This window comes from Rhinopithecus roxellana, chromosome 6 (assembly GCF_007565055.1).
Source record: "Rhinopithecus roxellana isolate Shanxi Qingling chromosome 6, ASM756505v1, whole genome shotgun sequence".
NCBI lineage: Eukaryota > Metazoa > Chordata > Mammalia > Primates > Cercopithecidae > Rhinopithecus > Rhinopithecus roxellana.
In genome coordinates, this window is record NC_044554.1 from 51042256 (window position 1) to 51058524 (window position 16269).

Below are 16269 nucleotides of genomic sequence, written 5' to 3' on the forward strand. Positions count from 1 at the left end.
GAAGAAACTCATTGGTAGCTTGATGGGGATGGCATTGAATCTATAAATTACCTTGGGCAGTATGGCCATTTTCACGATATTGATTCTTCCTATCCATGAGCATGGTATGTTCTTCCATTTGTTTGTGTCCTCTTTTATTTCACTGAGCAGTGGTTTGTAGTTCTCCTTGAAGAGGTCCTTTACATCCCTTGTAAGCTGGATTCCTAGGTATTTTATTCTCTTTGAAGCAATTGTGAATGGAAGTTCATTCCTGATTTGGCTCTCTGCTTGTCTGTTACTGGTGTATAAGAATGCTTGTGATTTTTGCACATTAATTTTTAATGGACTTGTACTGCTTAGACTCACAAGGGTTGAGTACCACACCTCTGTGTGTGTTTTGCACATTGCTTAATCACTTGTGTGCCTTAGGTAATTATGTGCATCGCCCTTCTTTGAGCATCTATGCTATGGAAGGAGATATTTAATAAAAAGAGACAAAACGGCCTCTATGCTTACAAACTTACAGCAGGCAAAGATATCAACATTAAAAACAAAAACTATAGTTTGCAACACAATCTCAAATGTTGGCTGGCATCTGCCTTAATACAACATGGTAAATAGCAGTGATATAAGGAAATATTAAAAACTAACACAAAGAGAACACCCACAAAAATCCAGACCCTGAGTGAGATGCTTTATGTGTCATTTCACAATGGTTCTATGAGGGAAGTGGTCTTACTCCACTTGGAGGTGAGAAAACTGAGATTAGAAGGGTTAAAGTGGCTTCTCTAAGACCACACAGCAGGTGGGTTACAGAGCCAGCATTTGACCTAAGGTCCATCAGATCTAAAGCCTTTGGACTCTACCATATTCCCACGTTATATAAACACTCAGAAAAACTTACCGTGTAGTAATCGTACCAGCGGGCTCTAGGGAAATATGCAGTGACATTTCTGGCATTCTACAATGAAACACAAACAAGGTGAGGCAGTGGGCACCATTTTCCAGGACAGAGAAACCAAACTGCTTAGGAAAGAGGTGAAATAAATGTGATGACTTTGGACCCATCTGCCTCATGTCTTGAGAGGTTGGCAATTGGAGCAATTTTCTTCCCGTTTTCTTTTTTAAACGGGAGCTTTGTCTACCCAAAACAAGTGGCTTTCATAAAGCACTTTGGTATCCAGGACTTCGGTAAAAAATAAATCACTGTTTGCTTATAGACATAGACTTACCCCATTTCCTCATAAGAGACAAACAACTGAGGTTGTGTTTGGCAGAAGAAAATTTTGTGGGTACAGTAAGATTTTGGGGCCGGGCGCGGTGGCTCACGCATGTAATCCCAGCACTTTGGGAGGCTGAGGGGGGCAGATCATGAGGTCAGGATATCGAGACCTTCCTGGCTAACAGTGTGAAATACCTTCTCTATTAAAAATAAAAATAAAAATAAATTAGCCTGGCATGGTGGCACGTGCCTGTAGTCCCAGCTACTCGAGAGGCTAAGGCAAGAGAATCACTAGAACCCGGGGGGCGGAGGTTGCAGTGAGCCAAATCACATTACTACAGTACCCCCTGGACAACAGATAGAGACTCTGTCTCAAAAAAAAAAAAGAAAAGAAAAGAACACAGGGGGTAGGTTCAATTAACTGGTATTTTAATCAGAAGCCTAATCAACAACAGAAGTAAAGAAATGGCTTTTACTGCTGGGAGGTAATCCTGCAGAGGAAGGGAAGGGGTAGCCAACAGCAATACAAGTACACACATTGCCAAGTAATCCTTCTGAAGAGTTGTAATAGCGCTAGAGGACTGTTGCAAATTCTTTACAATACTGCCCCCATCTGACCTTCTATTCCTTATTTTAGTTAATGAAGAAACGATTGTATCATTGAATATACCATGAGGTGTTTTCTTCTTGATCATCCTATGAACCAGAATTGTTAGGCTCATTTTAAAGATGAAGGAGCTGAGGCCCAAAACACCTAAGTGATGGACTTCAGCTCAGAAGGAGAGGAAGAGACACAGGGAAAATAAGAAACTATGTCTTAGGATCCCCACCAGCTCAGGTCTCTTCTCCTTGTCCTTTTCTCCAAGCCTCACAGCTGGGATCCTCCCCACATCGGAGGCCTCCATACTCACACGTTCCAGGACAGGGCTGACCAGGAAGGCTGGGCCCAGCAAGAACTGACTGTCTATGTCCCACGTCAGCTGGTCTGACACAAACCTGGAAAGGGAAATGAAGGTGCCCAACAGAGCCCAACAGAGCCCATCCCAAGACTCAAGAAGCTCCTTAAGTTCAGATCCAGTCGGAAATCCAGCTGCCCCTGAGCCATCCTTGCTTTTTCCCTAGGCCTGGCTTCATCGGGAGCACCCAGCCTCTGCTCTCCTCATGGGATATGGCTCAAACTTCAGAAATGCTGGGATGTAGATGTGTTCTCTCCTGTAAACTATTACCTCATTTCTTAAGCATTTCACATTTTAAACGTAAGGATGACACTCCTCCCTCAAATCTCTTGCTGAAATCCTTCTTTTGTGACCTGGGTCCATATAACCAAACTGACAAAAGATAGATAGGTCTTTGCACAGCCAAATGGGAATGAAACTATTCTATGCTGTATGGCATCACTTCAGTTTTGTTCATTCAATAAAAAGCCTTTTCTCATGACCTGTGGTATGTATAACACTGTGCTAAAGACAGCAATAAAGTATGCTTTGCGCCTGAGGAGCTCATGTAAAAGGCAATCATGTCTTCAATTTGGAAGAATTGTGTATAGCAACTGCTACCATATAGAATGCAATAAGTCATTCATTAATCATCAGGATCCCTGCTGGACACTCACTCATGAAGCAGAGGCCGCACAACAGTGACACCCTCCGTGTGGGCCTTGTACATCAAGGTATACAGATATGGCAACAGGGTGTATCTGGTCTGCAGGACATTTCTGGAAATATTGACAAAAGCAGCATCCCAGGACACAGGGTCTTGTCTCTAAAGAAGAAAGAGAACAGTGTTGGGAGCTCGCCCTGGAATTTCTAGGGGATTTAAGAAGGTCACTGAAAGCTTATTCCAACTGAAGATCCCTCACAGCTAAACAAAAGAAAACTATACATGAGGCCCAGGGAATACTCTCAATAGACTGAAAAGAGTCACTGAAGCTCTCCTAGGACAGCTGATAAAATCTCACTGTAAGACATCCTTTTTGGTACATTTGGTACAATTCTGCCTAAAATACAGGAAAAAATAATAATCTGAAGAATGCTGAGGGATATAGTTCATTGAGACACCAGGGCTTAACAATTTGTAAGGGTGCAGTGGCTCATGCCTGTAATCCCAGCACTTTTGGAGGCTGAGTCGAGTGGATCACTTGAGCCCAGGAGTTCGAGACCAGCCTGGGAAATACGACAAGATCCCACCTCTACAAAAAATGCAAAAATTAGGTGGGCACATTGGTATGTGTCAACAGTCCCAGCTATTCAGATGGCTGAGGTGGGACAATCGCTTTAGCCCCAGAGGTCAAGGCTTCAATCAGCCATGATTGGGACACGGCACGATCCAGTCTGGACAACCGAGTAAGTCCCTATCTCAGAAAATAAATAAATAACTTTTTAAAAAGACATCCCAGGAAATACAGACTGCGTTAATTTTAGCTCGGAAATGGAGATTGTATTTCTAGTGACATAGAACACTGGAAGTAGGAGCCACTGTCCTACCCTGGTCCCAATGGTGTTGTGGTTTCTTGAGAAGGGGTAAAAGGCCCCCAGCTGCATCCAGCGAACACACATCTCATATTCAGCATCTTGAAAGAACCCACAGATATCTGCTCCTGTCTGAAACAAGAAGAAATAAAACAAGCCTGCTGATGATTTCTGAAAGATGTCCCCACCTTCTTGGTGCTTAGGAGGATCCCAAGGACACTCACATAGGATATGCCGAAGAGGCTGAACTCCATCATGCCTGCAATGGGAAGCACAGCTGTGTCACACCAGGCTCTCACCACCTGCCTCCTCACCTCTTCCCCAAGGATCCCAACTCCCTGCCCTACCGGCACAGGCCCTGGGAAGGAGCCACGCACCAATGATAGATTTCTTCAGCTGATCCCACGCGGCTGTGTTGTCTCCCAGCCAATGTCCTGCCCAGCGGCCAGAAGACGGAAATGTGGAGCGGCTGATGACGACCCCTCGCTGTCCCGTCACCTCCTGCATGGCTCTGGTTGGAGGGCGACAGGAGGTGAACTGAGGGCACGGCCAGGGAGCAAAGGCCAGAAAGCTTCTGCTCCCAGAGCCCTTGAGCCTAGTCAATATTTGCTGCGTGATTGGAGGGAACATGGGAGTCTGAGCTGTAATGGGGACTCCACTGATCCCAGATGATGGAGACAATCAGTCACCTGTTCTCACAGTGCTTTACAAAGAACTTCACTGTAGCGAACTCACAGGAGTGGCCAAAAATAGTAAGGAATTACTAAATCTTGCTATTGGTTTCCTCAATACATAGTTTTCTATATTTGAGGAGGAACACAGTGAAGATTATAAGACTGTCCTTAGAAGAATTCGTATCATTCATTGAGCTTGCAAAGCGGGACTGTGCTAATTCGGTAGAATACCAGTTACCCTCCACCAAGAATGGCCAAAAAAAAAAAAAAAACTCAAAATACAAAATATTATTTACTTTTGAAATAAAGGGGAGAGATGCCCAGTCCTCTGTGTTCTCTTCACCTCCTGTAACTAAAGCTATTGTACCGCCGGCTGCCCTGTGTGACCATTATGGTGTCTCCATGTGTGTCTTTCCCACTAGGATCATTAAGTTTTTCACTGGTGGGACCATGTCTTATTTAAATCTGTCCTCCTCCTTTTAATCAGAGGGCCTGGCTCCATGTCAATGAGCATGTGTTTAATAAGAATCATTACACGGTTGTCATGAGAATCTTCTTAACCCTTAGAATGGAGAATGAAAGGAAAACTAGGGTGGCTATGTCAGTCCCTGGCAATCCCTCCAGGTTGTGACAGCTGGAGAAGGCAGAGACTCACTCGTATGTGGGTCTGGTCTGGGACCACCCGTACAGGTTGTGCACATTGTAGTGCTGCACCGGGGAGCCGTCTGGGAGGATCTGCTGACTCTCCATGCACAGGGTCTTGCTGCTCAGGCCCCAGTCCCTGGACTCCAAATCTGACGAGGAAGAACGGGTGAGGTAAAATCCAGCCCTGATTCTGTTTATCCCTGACCTCTCCTCAAGGGATTGGACACTGGATCTTAAGACTAACTTGAGTCCTGCCTGTGTCACTCTCCATCTTCCCAGAGACATGAGAACAGAGCCCCCAGCTCTGAGCTGCAATGGCACCTGCAATGTTTCCAACACCAAGTTCACTGAAGAAAGCAGAGGTGTAAGGAAGAACGTACAGCTGTCGAATACTACATGACAGGCACTGATTATGTCCATAATTCTATGAAGAAGATATCATTATCTGTCTTTTACAGTTTAGCAAACCAAGATTTGGAAATATTGCAAAATCGGTGAAAAGTCACAAAACTCCTAGAGAGAACAATTTCTGGAGCCAAGATATGAACCCAAGTATAACTCCAAAGTCCATCAGCTCCATCATAAGGGGAAGCCAATAATTCCCACCCATTGATGACACAAGAAATTCCTGTGATGGAATTCACACAAGCCGAAAAACTAAGAAACCTAGCTGTGAGAATCCTTTGTGGCATGAGCACTGCTAAGTGCTTTCTGGACAAATTTCAAGAAATTTGTTCAATGAGTCTAGACACTTGCACATGCCCATCTGGGTAAAGCAAGTGCAGCGTTTTTGTCTCTGGTCCCCAGTAAACCACAGCAGCCATGAGGATGTGCCCTGAGCTGTGCAGGCACAAACCTGGCCTCTGGGCTCCTCCAGTGGCCATCTTTCCAGTCCTAGCTCTGCCAGCCAAGGAGACCAAGGGTTCTTACGTGGCATGTAGGGAGGGTGGTTCAGAGAGGCGTCCCTGCAGCCTGGAGAAACTGCCCCATTCACGAAGCTTGCTGGTTCATTCATATCCTAGAAATGCCAAACACAGACATACCTCACTTTTTAAGATAATTATGTCCGGCCAATTCTGAGCCAAGGAAGCAGTGAATACATTGTTCAACATCCAGTAATCCCTGTAGATGCCAGCCCTGGGAACTTTATCAAATCCTGGTGAGAACTGGCTGGAAAGATTGATTCACTCCTACAGAATGACTGGCTAGAGGTTTCAAGAAATAAATCTCTTCCCAGGTGGCTGTGAGGCAATCAAATTTCCAAGAAATTCCTAGTAAATTGCTTCCCAGGATTTTTTTTTTTTTTTCCACTTTTTGAGACGGAGTTTCACTTGTTTCCCAGGTTGGAGTGCACGTGTACGATTTTGACTCACCACAACCTCTGCCTACTATGTTCAAGCGATTCTCCTGCCTCAGCTTCCCAAGTAGCTGGGATTATAGGCATACCCCACCATACCCGACTAAGTTTGTATTTTTAGGAGAGACGGGGTTTCTCCATATTGGTCAGGCTGGTCTCAAACTCCCAACCTTAGGTGATCTGCCCACCTCAGCCTCCCAAAGTACTGGGATTACAGGCGTGAGCCACCACACCTGGTCTGGTCTGACAGGTTTTACAGTAGGAACGTTAGGTCCGGTACACGGTCTATCAGGGCTGTTCCCCTCCTGAGAGAAGGAAGTGTCTGATATATCCAAAGTGTTCCTTGGACAATGACTATCCTCTTGACTGAAGGTCAGTGGTACATATACTCAGGCACACAAAGATAGACATGTGCCACAGGGACACAGACACAGAAACACACACTTACAATCCACAGGCCATCAAACTTCAAGCTCCTCTCCGGATTCTGTGGATTGTTGTACAGTTCTTCTATTTCCCTCTTCCACCACTTGGCAGTTGAATTACGGAAAAAGTCTGGGAAGGCCACGTAAGCTCGATATAGCTGTAAAAAATAAATATAATTTGTATGTCCCACACAAACATATAAGACAGCAAACCAGACACTTACTGAGAATGCAACTCACACAGATACCTGAACTGCATGGTGACAGATGACCTGAACAGGGCCTAAATAATGTTATTAACTAATTAGAGAAATGTAGAATGAGAAGAGAAATTAGTGCAATTTGCACACCTTCCCAGCATTTGGAAAACATCCAAAAACTGTTCTCTTCATATACACATGGTTGACGACAATCAATGACCTCAACTAGTGACCTCACGTATTCGATGTCCAACCCTCAACATCAGTCCTGCCATTTCCTAAGCACTCCTCAAAGACAAAGCCAGGGAGAGACTGCAGACATGAGACGCATGGTAATAGGTTAAGAAGAAACACCCAGGGAGTCCCTCCTATGTCATTCCCACTGAGAGAGGGGAGGAAGGGGTAAGATTACATTTCAGTATACTAGACCACCATGCCTCAGGGTTTTCTACAATTTCAGAATCACATGACAACTACAGCTGTTGGAGCATAAATTGAGAGGACTTAAAGAGAATGCATCAACTTCCCCTTATTTTCCTCTTCCCTCAAATAATAAAAGCTGTGTCTTCACTTATATGAAAGACAGATTCAAGATACAACTAACTACATTTTAGATTTTTGAGAGTCGGAAGTATGTTTTATATTCTTCTGAGTGATATTTATATTGTCCACAGTGTTCAGCTTAGAACCTGACACAAAATAAATACTCAATGTTTAATAGTGGGTTCACACCACTTAGAAGCAGCAAATAAATAGCCACACATTTTAATACACTCATGTTGTTTGTTATGGAACATTATGGTCCTTTGTATGTCTCAGTAAATAGCCTCCTCTATGCTAATCACACCACTGTAAGAGTTAAAGAGCTAAAGAATGCTGGTGAGGAGGGTGGGGGAGGCAACAGAAGGAGGACTTGGTCTAGGGGAGCTCCAGTTCTTATACACCACAGATAAAAGTCAGGTAGGAACCCAGATTTTTAGATAAAGGGCAAAAGAAGGAACACAAGAAAACAGAAACAGATCAGCCTGCATGGGTCTGGCTGTCAAGGACGTGATAAGACAGTGGGTCACATCTCGCAGAATCTTGAGAGAAGTGGGCATGCCAGGGATGCCTTTTGTGAGGAAATGGAAGTAGAAACGAGGAAACCTGACAAAGAGAACTTTTCACCAGAAACTGAGAGCTCCAGATCAGGCAGGGTTAGAAACAATGGAATGGGTAGGGGATGGAGAATTAGAATAAAGAGAGTATCAGCCACATCTGAGTCAGAATTGTATCCCATACGGGGTACACATGGGGAAACTGTCCAGCCATGACATATGAACTTCCCTAAGTACTGCTCGGACAACCCCTACCAACTTCATAAAAATGTTCTGCCGTTCTCCAAGGTGCTGGCTTTGCCTGCCCATATTCAAGTTTTGCCTTGTGGCTTCTGCCTTCACTTTCTCCAGTCTTCAAACAGTGATGTACCCACCCACACACTGGGCCTCAGGTTCACCTAGCAGTCTTTTTGTAGCACATCATATGCTACAAAACGCAATTCATAGATCCCATCACAGACTTATTGAATTAAATCGCTGGAGCTTTGGACTCAGAAATCTGCTTTTCATAGGCTTCTTGGCTGATTTATGCTCAGCGAAGCCAGGCCTGGACATCAGTGGCTTCATCCTCACCAGCCTCATCAAGTGGGTCTCACTATTAATTATATAAATATTAGATTGGTGCAAAGGTAATTGCAGTTTTGGAATTAAAAGTAATGGCAAATATTACCTGTGTACCAACCTAACAGTTACAATTATTCTATCTGCCAATAATCTCTTATGAGCTACCTAAAAGATTATGTGAATCCCCTAATGAATGTTTCTTATCAGAAACCCAACTGGCATTGAGGCATAAGATTTTTTGTGGAGAATTCCCTGCAATCAGAGCTATCGGCATCCCTGCCTACTGCCCATTAAATGCCACCTGGTGTCCCTGTGATAACCAACAGTGCCCTCAGATTTCCAAATGGCCTCAAGGTGGCAGTGTTGCTCCTACTGGCTGCTGAGCTGTGGGGCTCATAATGTAGTACCTGACTACTTGATAAAAGTCAGGAAGCCAACGACCCAGAACTTCTCTGGCTGGGCAGGTTCCTGTGTCCAAGTGGGCTGCTTGGACCCCTAAGCTTCTAGTTATTCCTGTGAGGAGTGACGAGCAGACAGGAAGCTAGGTCTTCTCCTTTGAATACTTACCTGATAGATGATTGATAGATAGATATAGAGTGGATATAGTAGGTAAATGGATAGATATGATAGATAGATAGATAGATAGATAGATAGATAGATAGATAGATAGATACATAGATAGATACATAGATAGATACATAGATAGATACATAGATACATAGATAGATACATAGATAGATACATAGACAGACAGAAAGATAGATAGATCGATGTAGGCAGTTAGATAGATAAATAGGTAAATAGAGTGGAGGTATAGATAGAGACAGATGATAGATAAATAGATTAAGAGTGGGTGGATGGATAGATTGATAGATATATAAATAGATTAGATAGAGTGGGTGGATGGATAGATAGGTAAATATAGAAAGATAGGCAGATAGATAGATAATAGATAAGACAGATTCATATACAGAAAGATGCTAAACAGATAGATGATACATACATATACATATACACACATATACATAGAGATGATAGATATAGAAGATAGACAGACAGATAGATAGATAGATAGATAGATAGATAGATAGACAGACATAGATAGATACTTGTTCAGTACTAGATAAAAGGAAAACAGCCTTGAACTGAGTCTGACTCATTGTTGTCAATCTTCAAAACCTGCCACAGCTTCTGTTTTGTTTGTATTGTTTTACTGAATTTACCAACAGAAAATAAAGACATGGAGTCCAATAGCCAAGCAACCTGGTCCCAAGTGTCTCATTTTAAATTGAAAAGAGCAACAGCTGCCAACTGCATCCAGGAAGTCAGAGACTGACAACAGAGAAGTAGGCATCACAGGCTTGCAGTACCTTCTGCTCTCACTACCCTGTTGGAGCTGTCTGAGGTCCCAGGCTCACGCTCCAGATTTTGGGGTTGCATCTAATATATGTCTTTCCCTCTAGGACTCACCACTTGCCCTGAAAACCAGCTTATCTGGATAAGGCATGAATTTTTGGCCTAACTCTTGCCAGTCACATTCCTGGTGATGAGTGTTTCTCCTGCACCTCTCTCCATGGGCTACAATCTTTCATTATGTAGAAAGAACCCCCAAAAGAGGTCTTCGCCCCTGGGCTTCTGAGTGGCTGCTAACTGAATTTACAACTGCTGAGATTTGTTCTCACAATATGGATATTTGTCTGATTAATACTTGATCCTGAGAGAGTGTCTAGACTCTACAACATACACCACATTGCTGACTGCACAGGACAGCTTCTTTGTCCCTTTCATTCCTGGCAGATGTCCTAGAAAAGAGGCCTTTTCCTTGTCTCCTCAGCTCTCCTGTGGGGGTCACAGAGGCTACACGTGCCCTGCTACCATTCCTGACCAGATAGAATAACCATTATTGAAGAACAGCTCAAGAGGTAGGGCAAGGTACTTGCTCTCCAGGAAGTCCTCGGCCCCATCCCAACAACCCTGCCTGTGGGAACTGTCACAAAAATTGATAGTAAAGCTCAAAGGCTGCCTCAGTTTAGGAGACACGCATCTTGGCCAGAGGATGGGGCTGTAGGCTTCCTAGACCTGTAAGGAGCCATCTATTCATTCAAGCAAGAAATGCTTAGTGAATCTGGAAAAAAATTCAGGTCCAGAAGCATGGGCTACCTGGATCCATTATAAGCAACAAACCGTCGCCAGGAGAGAGCAGGTTTTACAATAAGGCTGGAAACTGAGAGATAAAAGCAAAGTTGAGAAACCCAAGGAAGGATTGGGCTCAGAGGAGGACTTATAAATGTGAAGATGGAGAACTTGTTCATGGGGGAGAAAAAGAAAGATATACAAAGAAAAAGACCTAGTCAGTCTTCCAGGGTTGAAGACTGTTAGAAAGAGAAAACCATGGCAGCAACAGTAAGTACGCCAGTCCAGGGAAAAGATGGCACTTCTAGGAGGTATCACCCAGTGGAAATTTCCTGGGCCTTTGGAATCTGACAGCCTTGGAATTGAAATCACCACTCTGTCACCTAAAACTGGGGAAAAATAATTTAAACTCTCTGGTCTTGAATTCCAAGGATAATAATACATATCTACATCCCAGTGGACAGTAAACTATTACTCCATATAAGGTAATGGGCACAGACTGACACCCAAGACACATCCCCTAAGTGTTTGTCCCCTGTCATGTCCATGTCCACGGTACAGGCATGTCCAGAATCCCAGGAAGGGCTGCCCCTGCCTAGAAACCCTGACTCCACCCACATTTACAAAGACCCTTTTACCTCCACTTGGCTGTCCCAGTCTAGAGATTCATTCACAACAACACCAGGAAAATCGGGCCAGACCTATGGAGAGAAACACGCACAGTAGCGATGCACGAGACAGTTGCCCTTACATAGGATTTCCGAAGAAACTGTTGTATAAACCATGTCCTAGGAGCAATGATACTTTGATTATCATGTAGGATTGACATAAAAGAAAAGTGAATCCCATAACATGTTACATTACTTTAAAAGTCATTAATTGTATCAACAAATATTGTTTGAGAAAAGGAGAGCTTCAGACCCTGGGCCAAAATAGAAAATGCCAAAAATAACATACACAGGCCTGTGACCCACTAACCGTGACCCACCCTCAGGCTAGAGACTAGTGGATCATTCCTGAGGATTATACCTTTCCCCAGACAATGTCTCCATCATTTGGGTATTTGATGAAGATGTCATCCTCCAAGCCCCGAGTGAAGGCAGGATAGGGCTGTGTCTCATTGCCAGAAATGGCTGGATCCTGAAATCAAAGCATAAGTCAGTTCGGAAAACCAAAGCCAGAGAATGAAGAGAAACAGAATAAAGGAAAACCCCTCCAGGGCGAACTCTCTGGCTTCTTCCTGAACTGTAGAGTTTCTGTGAGTCCTGGGAAATACAGAATTCTTACTGCACTTCAATTTATCTATTTGAAACATGGAAATAAAGTATAACTCTTTCTCCACCAAAGCCCATACCTGCTCCCAAACTGACCGCACACATTCACATTAGGACTAACCAGAATGAGGATGACCCGCATCCCATCAGCCTTCATGCGATTGATCAGAGCTGGAAACCCAGCAAACTTGGGGCTGAGGGTGAAGTCCAGCTGCCGCTCCATGTAGTCGATGTCTGAGTACTGCACATCCTGCGGGAGGACACCGGGAGCTGAGTGGCTGCTGCTGTACACGCTCAAGCTTTACAGGAGAACAACCCTCCACTACACATGGTGGAATTCCAGACAGCTTCTTGTTGATGCTTTCAAATCCCAGCTCTGCCATTTGTTAGGTACAGGTGCTGGGAAATCCACTTAATTTTTTAAATGTTCAGTGACAAGATAGAAAAAAATCGAAGTCAGCATAAATAGGATAAGAATGTGTCTCTAGCATGGCTATTCTGAGGATAAGAAAAAAAACTGGTTTGGAAAGTGCTTTATAAATTGCCCATATCAGGTGTGATTGTGATGACCTCCTACAAGAGGCTTCCCCTGGTATCAGTGGTTCACACTGAGGAAAAATACTGTTAATTATCCAGGGCTAGTGGTAAATCTACTACAAAACAAAGCAAAGATGTATAGTTGCTTTGGAATACTGAATCTTGAGGGTAATCATACACAACATTCTTCCTGAGACTGTAATATTGCATTTCACTATCCACTAATGGAAACACTATGTTCCACTAATGGAACAATTGTAAACAATAGAAAAGTGGGATAAAATTAAATGTGGGATGGTTCATGGAATCAATTATCTGATGACTGGGTCCCCTCCCATCCTCCATTGAAGAATAAAGTTTATTTCCATATGTATCTCCTCTGCAAACTCATCCCAGGATCTGTGTAATCCATCAGTTATTAGCTCAGAGCTGATGCAGGAACTGAGGTTGTATTCACATAGACAATTGTCTGACCAATTTGTGGTTAGTCTTTCCAAGAATTAAGTAAAAGAACTGTGGGATATCCTTTAGTCTTATGGAACCAAGGACGTTTTGACAAATGTTTTGAAATCATGTGAAAGAAATGGAAGAAAGCAAGAGATATCAGAAAGAGCCCTGGAGCCAGCCTATCTCCTCCCTCTCTCGGAAATCACGGTGAGTCTTGAGCTACCATCTCTAGAAGATGGAAACAAGCACCCTTATCTGTATTACTGTGCTGGGGTGAGGCTAACTGTGATATTGTCTGAAAAATAACGTTTTATCTCTATAGAATCCCACAAACATTGGACAAATGAACCCAGACACAGAGGCACCTGGGTTACTTATGAAACTCCAGAGCCACGACTGAGAACGTACATAAGGGATCTGCGCGGCCACCATCTCATCATACAAGCTGGCGATCTCAGAGTCATTCTGGTATCCATAGCGACACAGCTGGAAACCTAAAGACCAGTAAGGTACCATCACAGGTCGGCCAATCAACTAGAAAAAATAGACAGAAAATATTAGTCCTCAGAAAAGAGACACCAGATTAAAGTTTTACATCAAGTAACAAGAATATTTTTCGATGCCCAATCTAGACAACTGAAAGCTTTCTGCTAGACTTAAGTTCCTTCTTAAAAATTATGGAAAATCTGATGTTACTCTGTTCCTAGAGACACTGTAGGTAACTCATTAAGAAGCCCAGAATCAGAGAAAAATGCCTGGCTTCGCGTACAGGCTCCAGTCTTTCTAGCTGTGTGACCTTAGGCAAAAATTAAGTAATCTCTTAGTGCTTCAGTTTCTTCATCTGTAAATAAAGGATAATAATAGCATCTGCTTCATAGCGTTCCTGTGAGGCATGAATGAGTTAATACGGGTGAAGTGCTCTAACATGCAGCAAGTGATAAATCAGTGATGTGCGCTTGGTAGTATATAAGTGTCTGTTGTTGCTGCCACAACCACCATGGTCGTGGTCACCATCACCATCATCACCACCACCATCATCACTATTTTCACCATCACCACCAGTAGCATGATTGTGCCCCCACCACTATCATTACCATTATCATTACCCTTCACTCCCATCACGACCAACCTACTACCACCCCTACCATCCCCAACATCACCACTATCATCACAAACACTATCACCAACATCACACTCCTCACACCACCCCACTGTCACCACCACCATAACCACCATCATCATCACCATCACTACCACAAACATCATCCTCAACCACACCCTTGTCACCATCACCACCACTATCATTATCACCAATACACCCATCACCACCACTACCACCACTATCATCACCATCACCACCACTACCACTACCACTACTATCACCATCATTATCACCATTCCCACATCAGCATCCCCACCGTCAGCCTCTACTGCCATCATCACCATCACCAACGCCATAACCACAAACACCACCACCACCACACTATCACTATCATCACCACCACTAGTACCACTATATCTTCTGCTCCTCTGCAATGCTTACAGAGGCTATACATTTAATGATAATCAGAATGTATTTATTTTTTCTTATTTTATAATCTCTCTCCAAGAAAGACCAATAATTCCAGTTATCATCTGAGAGTTATACTAATGGATGTAGGCTCTGGCACCCAGAATGTGCTGCATAAGTGCTTGATAAACTGCTGGATTTCATCCTACCTCAGTGTATTGCTGGGTGACAAGCTCTGGAGTTGGCCCCAAGAACACATAAAAGTCCAGAACTCCCCCTGTGGTACGGTATGTCAAGGCAGGCAGGGGCTGGAACGTCACGTCTGAAAATGAAGAAAAATGCCAAGCCAGATGGAAACCTTCCACATCACAAGGGAAACCTTCCACATCACGAATCACCCCTGAAATCCACACATTCTCCGTCTTCCTGCTCCCTCCCTATCACAGAGTGGTAAGAACAGGCATTTTCTATCACACTCACACAGAACTGAAGAAGATCAGTGGAAGTCTACAGGTCCTATTCCTGGGTTTGATTCTCTTTGGGGTACTTTACCATATTTTGTCATTCTTCTCATATAGAATTTATTTTTTACACTTCAACTTTTATTTTGGATAAAGAGGTACACGTTCACATTTGTTACATGGGAATATTGCACGATGCTGAGGTTTGGGGTGTGAATCCTGTCACCCAGATAGCAAACATAGTACCTGGTAGGTAATTTTTCAATGTACCATACACCCTGATACCCCTAGACTAACTTCTCTGACCCATAGTTTTACCCTAAGTCAAATTATATAACTGGCTTCCACGAGCTGGCCTCCAGGATATTTGGGACCCACGTGGTGTTACTATCATTTCTTATGTGATTTTTACCAAAATATGAGTTGGGTTAAATCCTCTTATCACATGATCCTATACTGAAATAAACAGAAAGGCTAAAGACAAAGAAAAAATAAACAACAATGCCCGTAAAATGAAAATTTTGACTTCAAGGAAGAATTAGGCTAAACACATTCCAAACTGACTCAAGCATGATTGGTAGCCCCCAAAATAAGGGAGGTGCTGGAAGGCCTTACCCATGGCATTGCTGTTCAGCAGGAACACTCCGTGGGCACTGCCGTCCTCCTCCAGCCCCATGTAGTAGGGGTGGACACCATAGGAATTCTTCTTGTACTGGAAAGTCATGGGGAGAAGCAGTAGGAGTTTAAAAGATATTACACCTGAGAAAGAAACTCAACATAAAAGTGTTTGCTAATATGGGTCTAGTTTTCTCCATGAAATCAATTAAACATGTGAAACAAAGAAGCCTGAGAATTGGCCCACTCATCTAAAACCAGAATGAGACGACCAAGTGGAGTTTGGGAAGATGAAGCCCGAAGCATGAGTAGTGTGGGTGGAGAGAAACAGAGACACAGATCCCAAATGCTCTGTCCTTACCCCTGGGGGCTGGTCTCGGGAGAACATCCCCCAAGTGTGCCACTCCAAGTCTCTCCTATAGGATGTGTGCTCAGTTTCCCCAAAACCATAGAGGTACTTGGAGGGAAGGCGGGTGGAGATGCGGATAAACATGTCATTGAAGGTGAAGCCAAGGAGCTGAGAGTCCCAACTGAAACACAAAAAGGCAGATTTGAAACAGAAAAAATGGGCTTTTCTTTCTGCTTCCAGCAGCTGACTTTTCAAGGACAACAAATGCGTGATTTTTATTCAGAACCTGTTCATCTACAAAACAAAATAGAT

General features: G+C 43.6%; 1 protein-coding gene across 3 annotated transcripts in view; it reads right to left on the reverse strand.

Moving 5' to 3' along the window:
• MGAM (maltase-glucoamylase) overlaps positions 1 to 16269 on the reverse strand; it is a 119629-nt gene that overhangs the window by 38925 nt on the left and 64435 nt on the right. For all 3 annotated transcript variants that reach the window (XM_030932136.1, XM_030932137.1, XM_030932138.1), the window contains 16 exons: positions 15970 to 16138; positions 15609 to 15705; positions 14742 to 14854; positions 13431 to 13556; positions 12160 to 12288; positions 11794 to 11904; positions 11403 to 11465; positions 6794 to 6928; positions 5919 to 6006; positions 4999 to 5137; positions 4047 to 4180; positions 3894 to 3928; positions 3685 to 3801; positions 2814 to 2962; positions 2113 to 2197; positions 884 to 940 (listed from right to left, as the gene is read on the reverse strand). In XM_030932136.1, the coding sequence (XP_030787996.1) occupies positions 884 to 940; positions 2113 to 2197; positions 2814 to 2962; positions 3685 to 3801; positions 3894 to 3928; positions 4047 to 4180; positions 4999 to 5137; positions 5919 to 6006; positions 6794 to 6928; positions 11403 to 11465; positions 11794 to 11904; positions 12160 to 12288; positions 13431 to 13556; positions 14742 to 14854; positions 15609 to 15705; positions 15970 to 16138 (1747 nt within the window). The remainder of the gene's footprint in view (positions 1 to 883; positions 941 to 2112; positions 2198 to 2813; positions 2963 to 3684; positions 3802 to 3893; positions 3929 to 4046; positions 4181 to 4998; positions 5138 to 5918; positions 6007 to 6793; positions 6929 to 11402; positions 11466 to 11793; positions 11905 to 12159; positions 12289 to 13430; positions 13557 to 14741; positions 14855 to 15608; positions 15706 to 15969; positions 16139 to 16269) is intronic.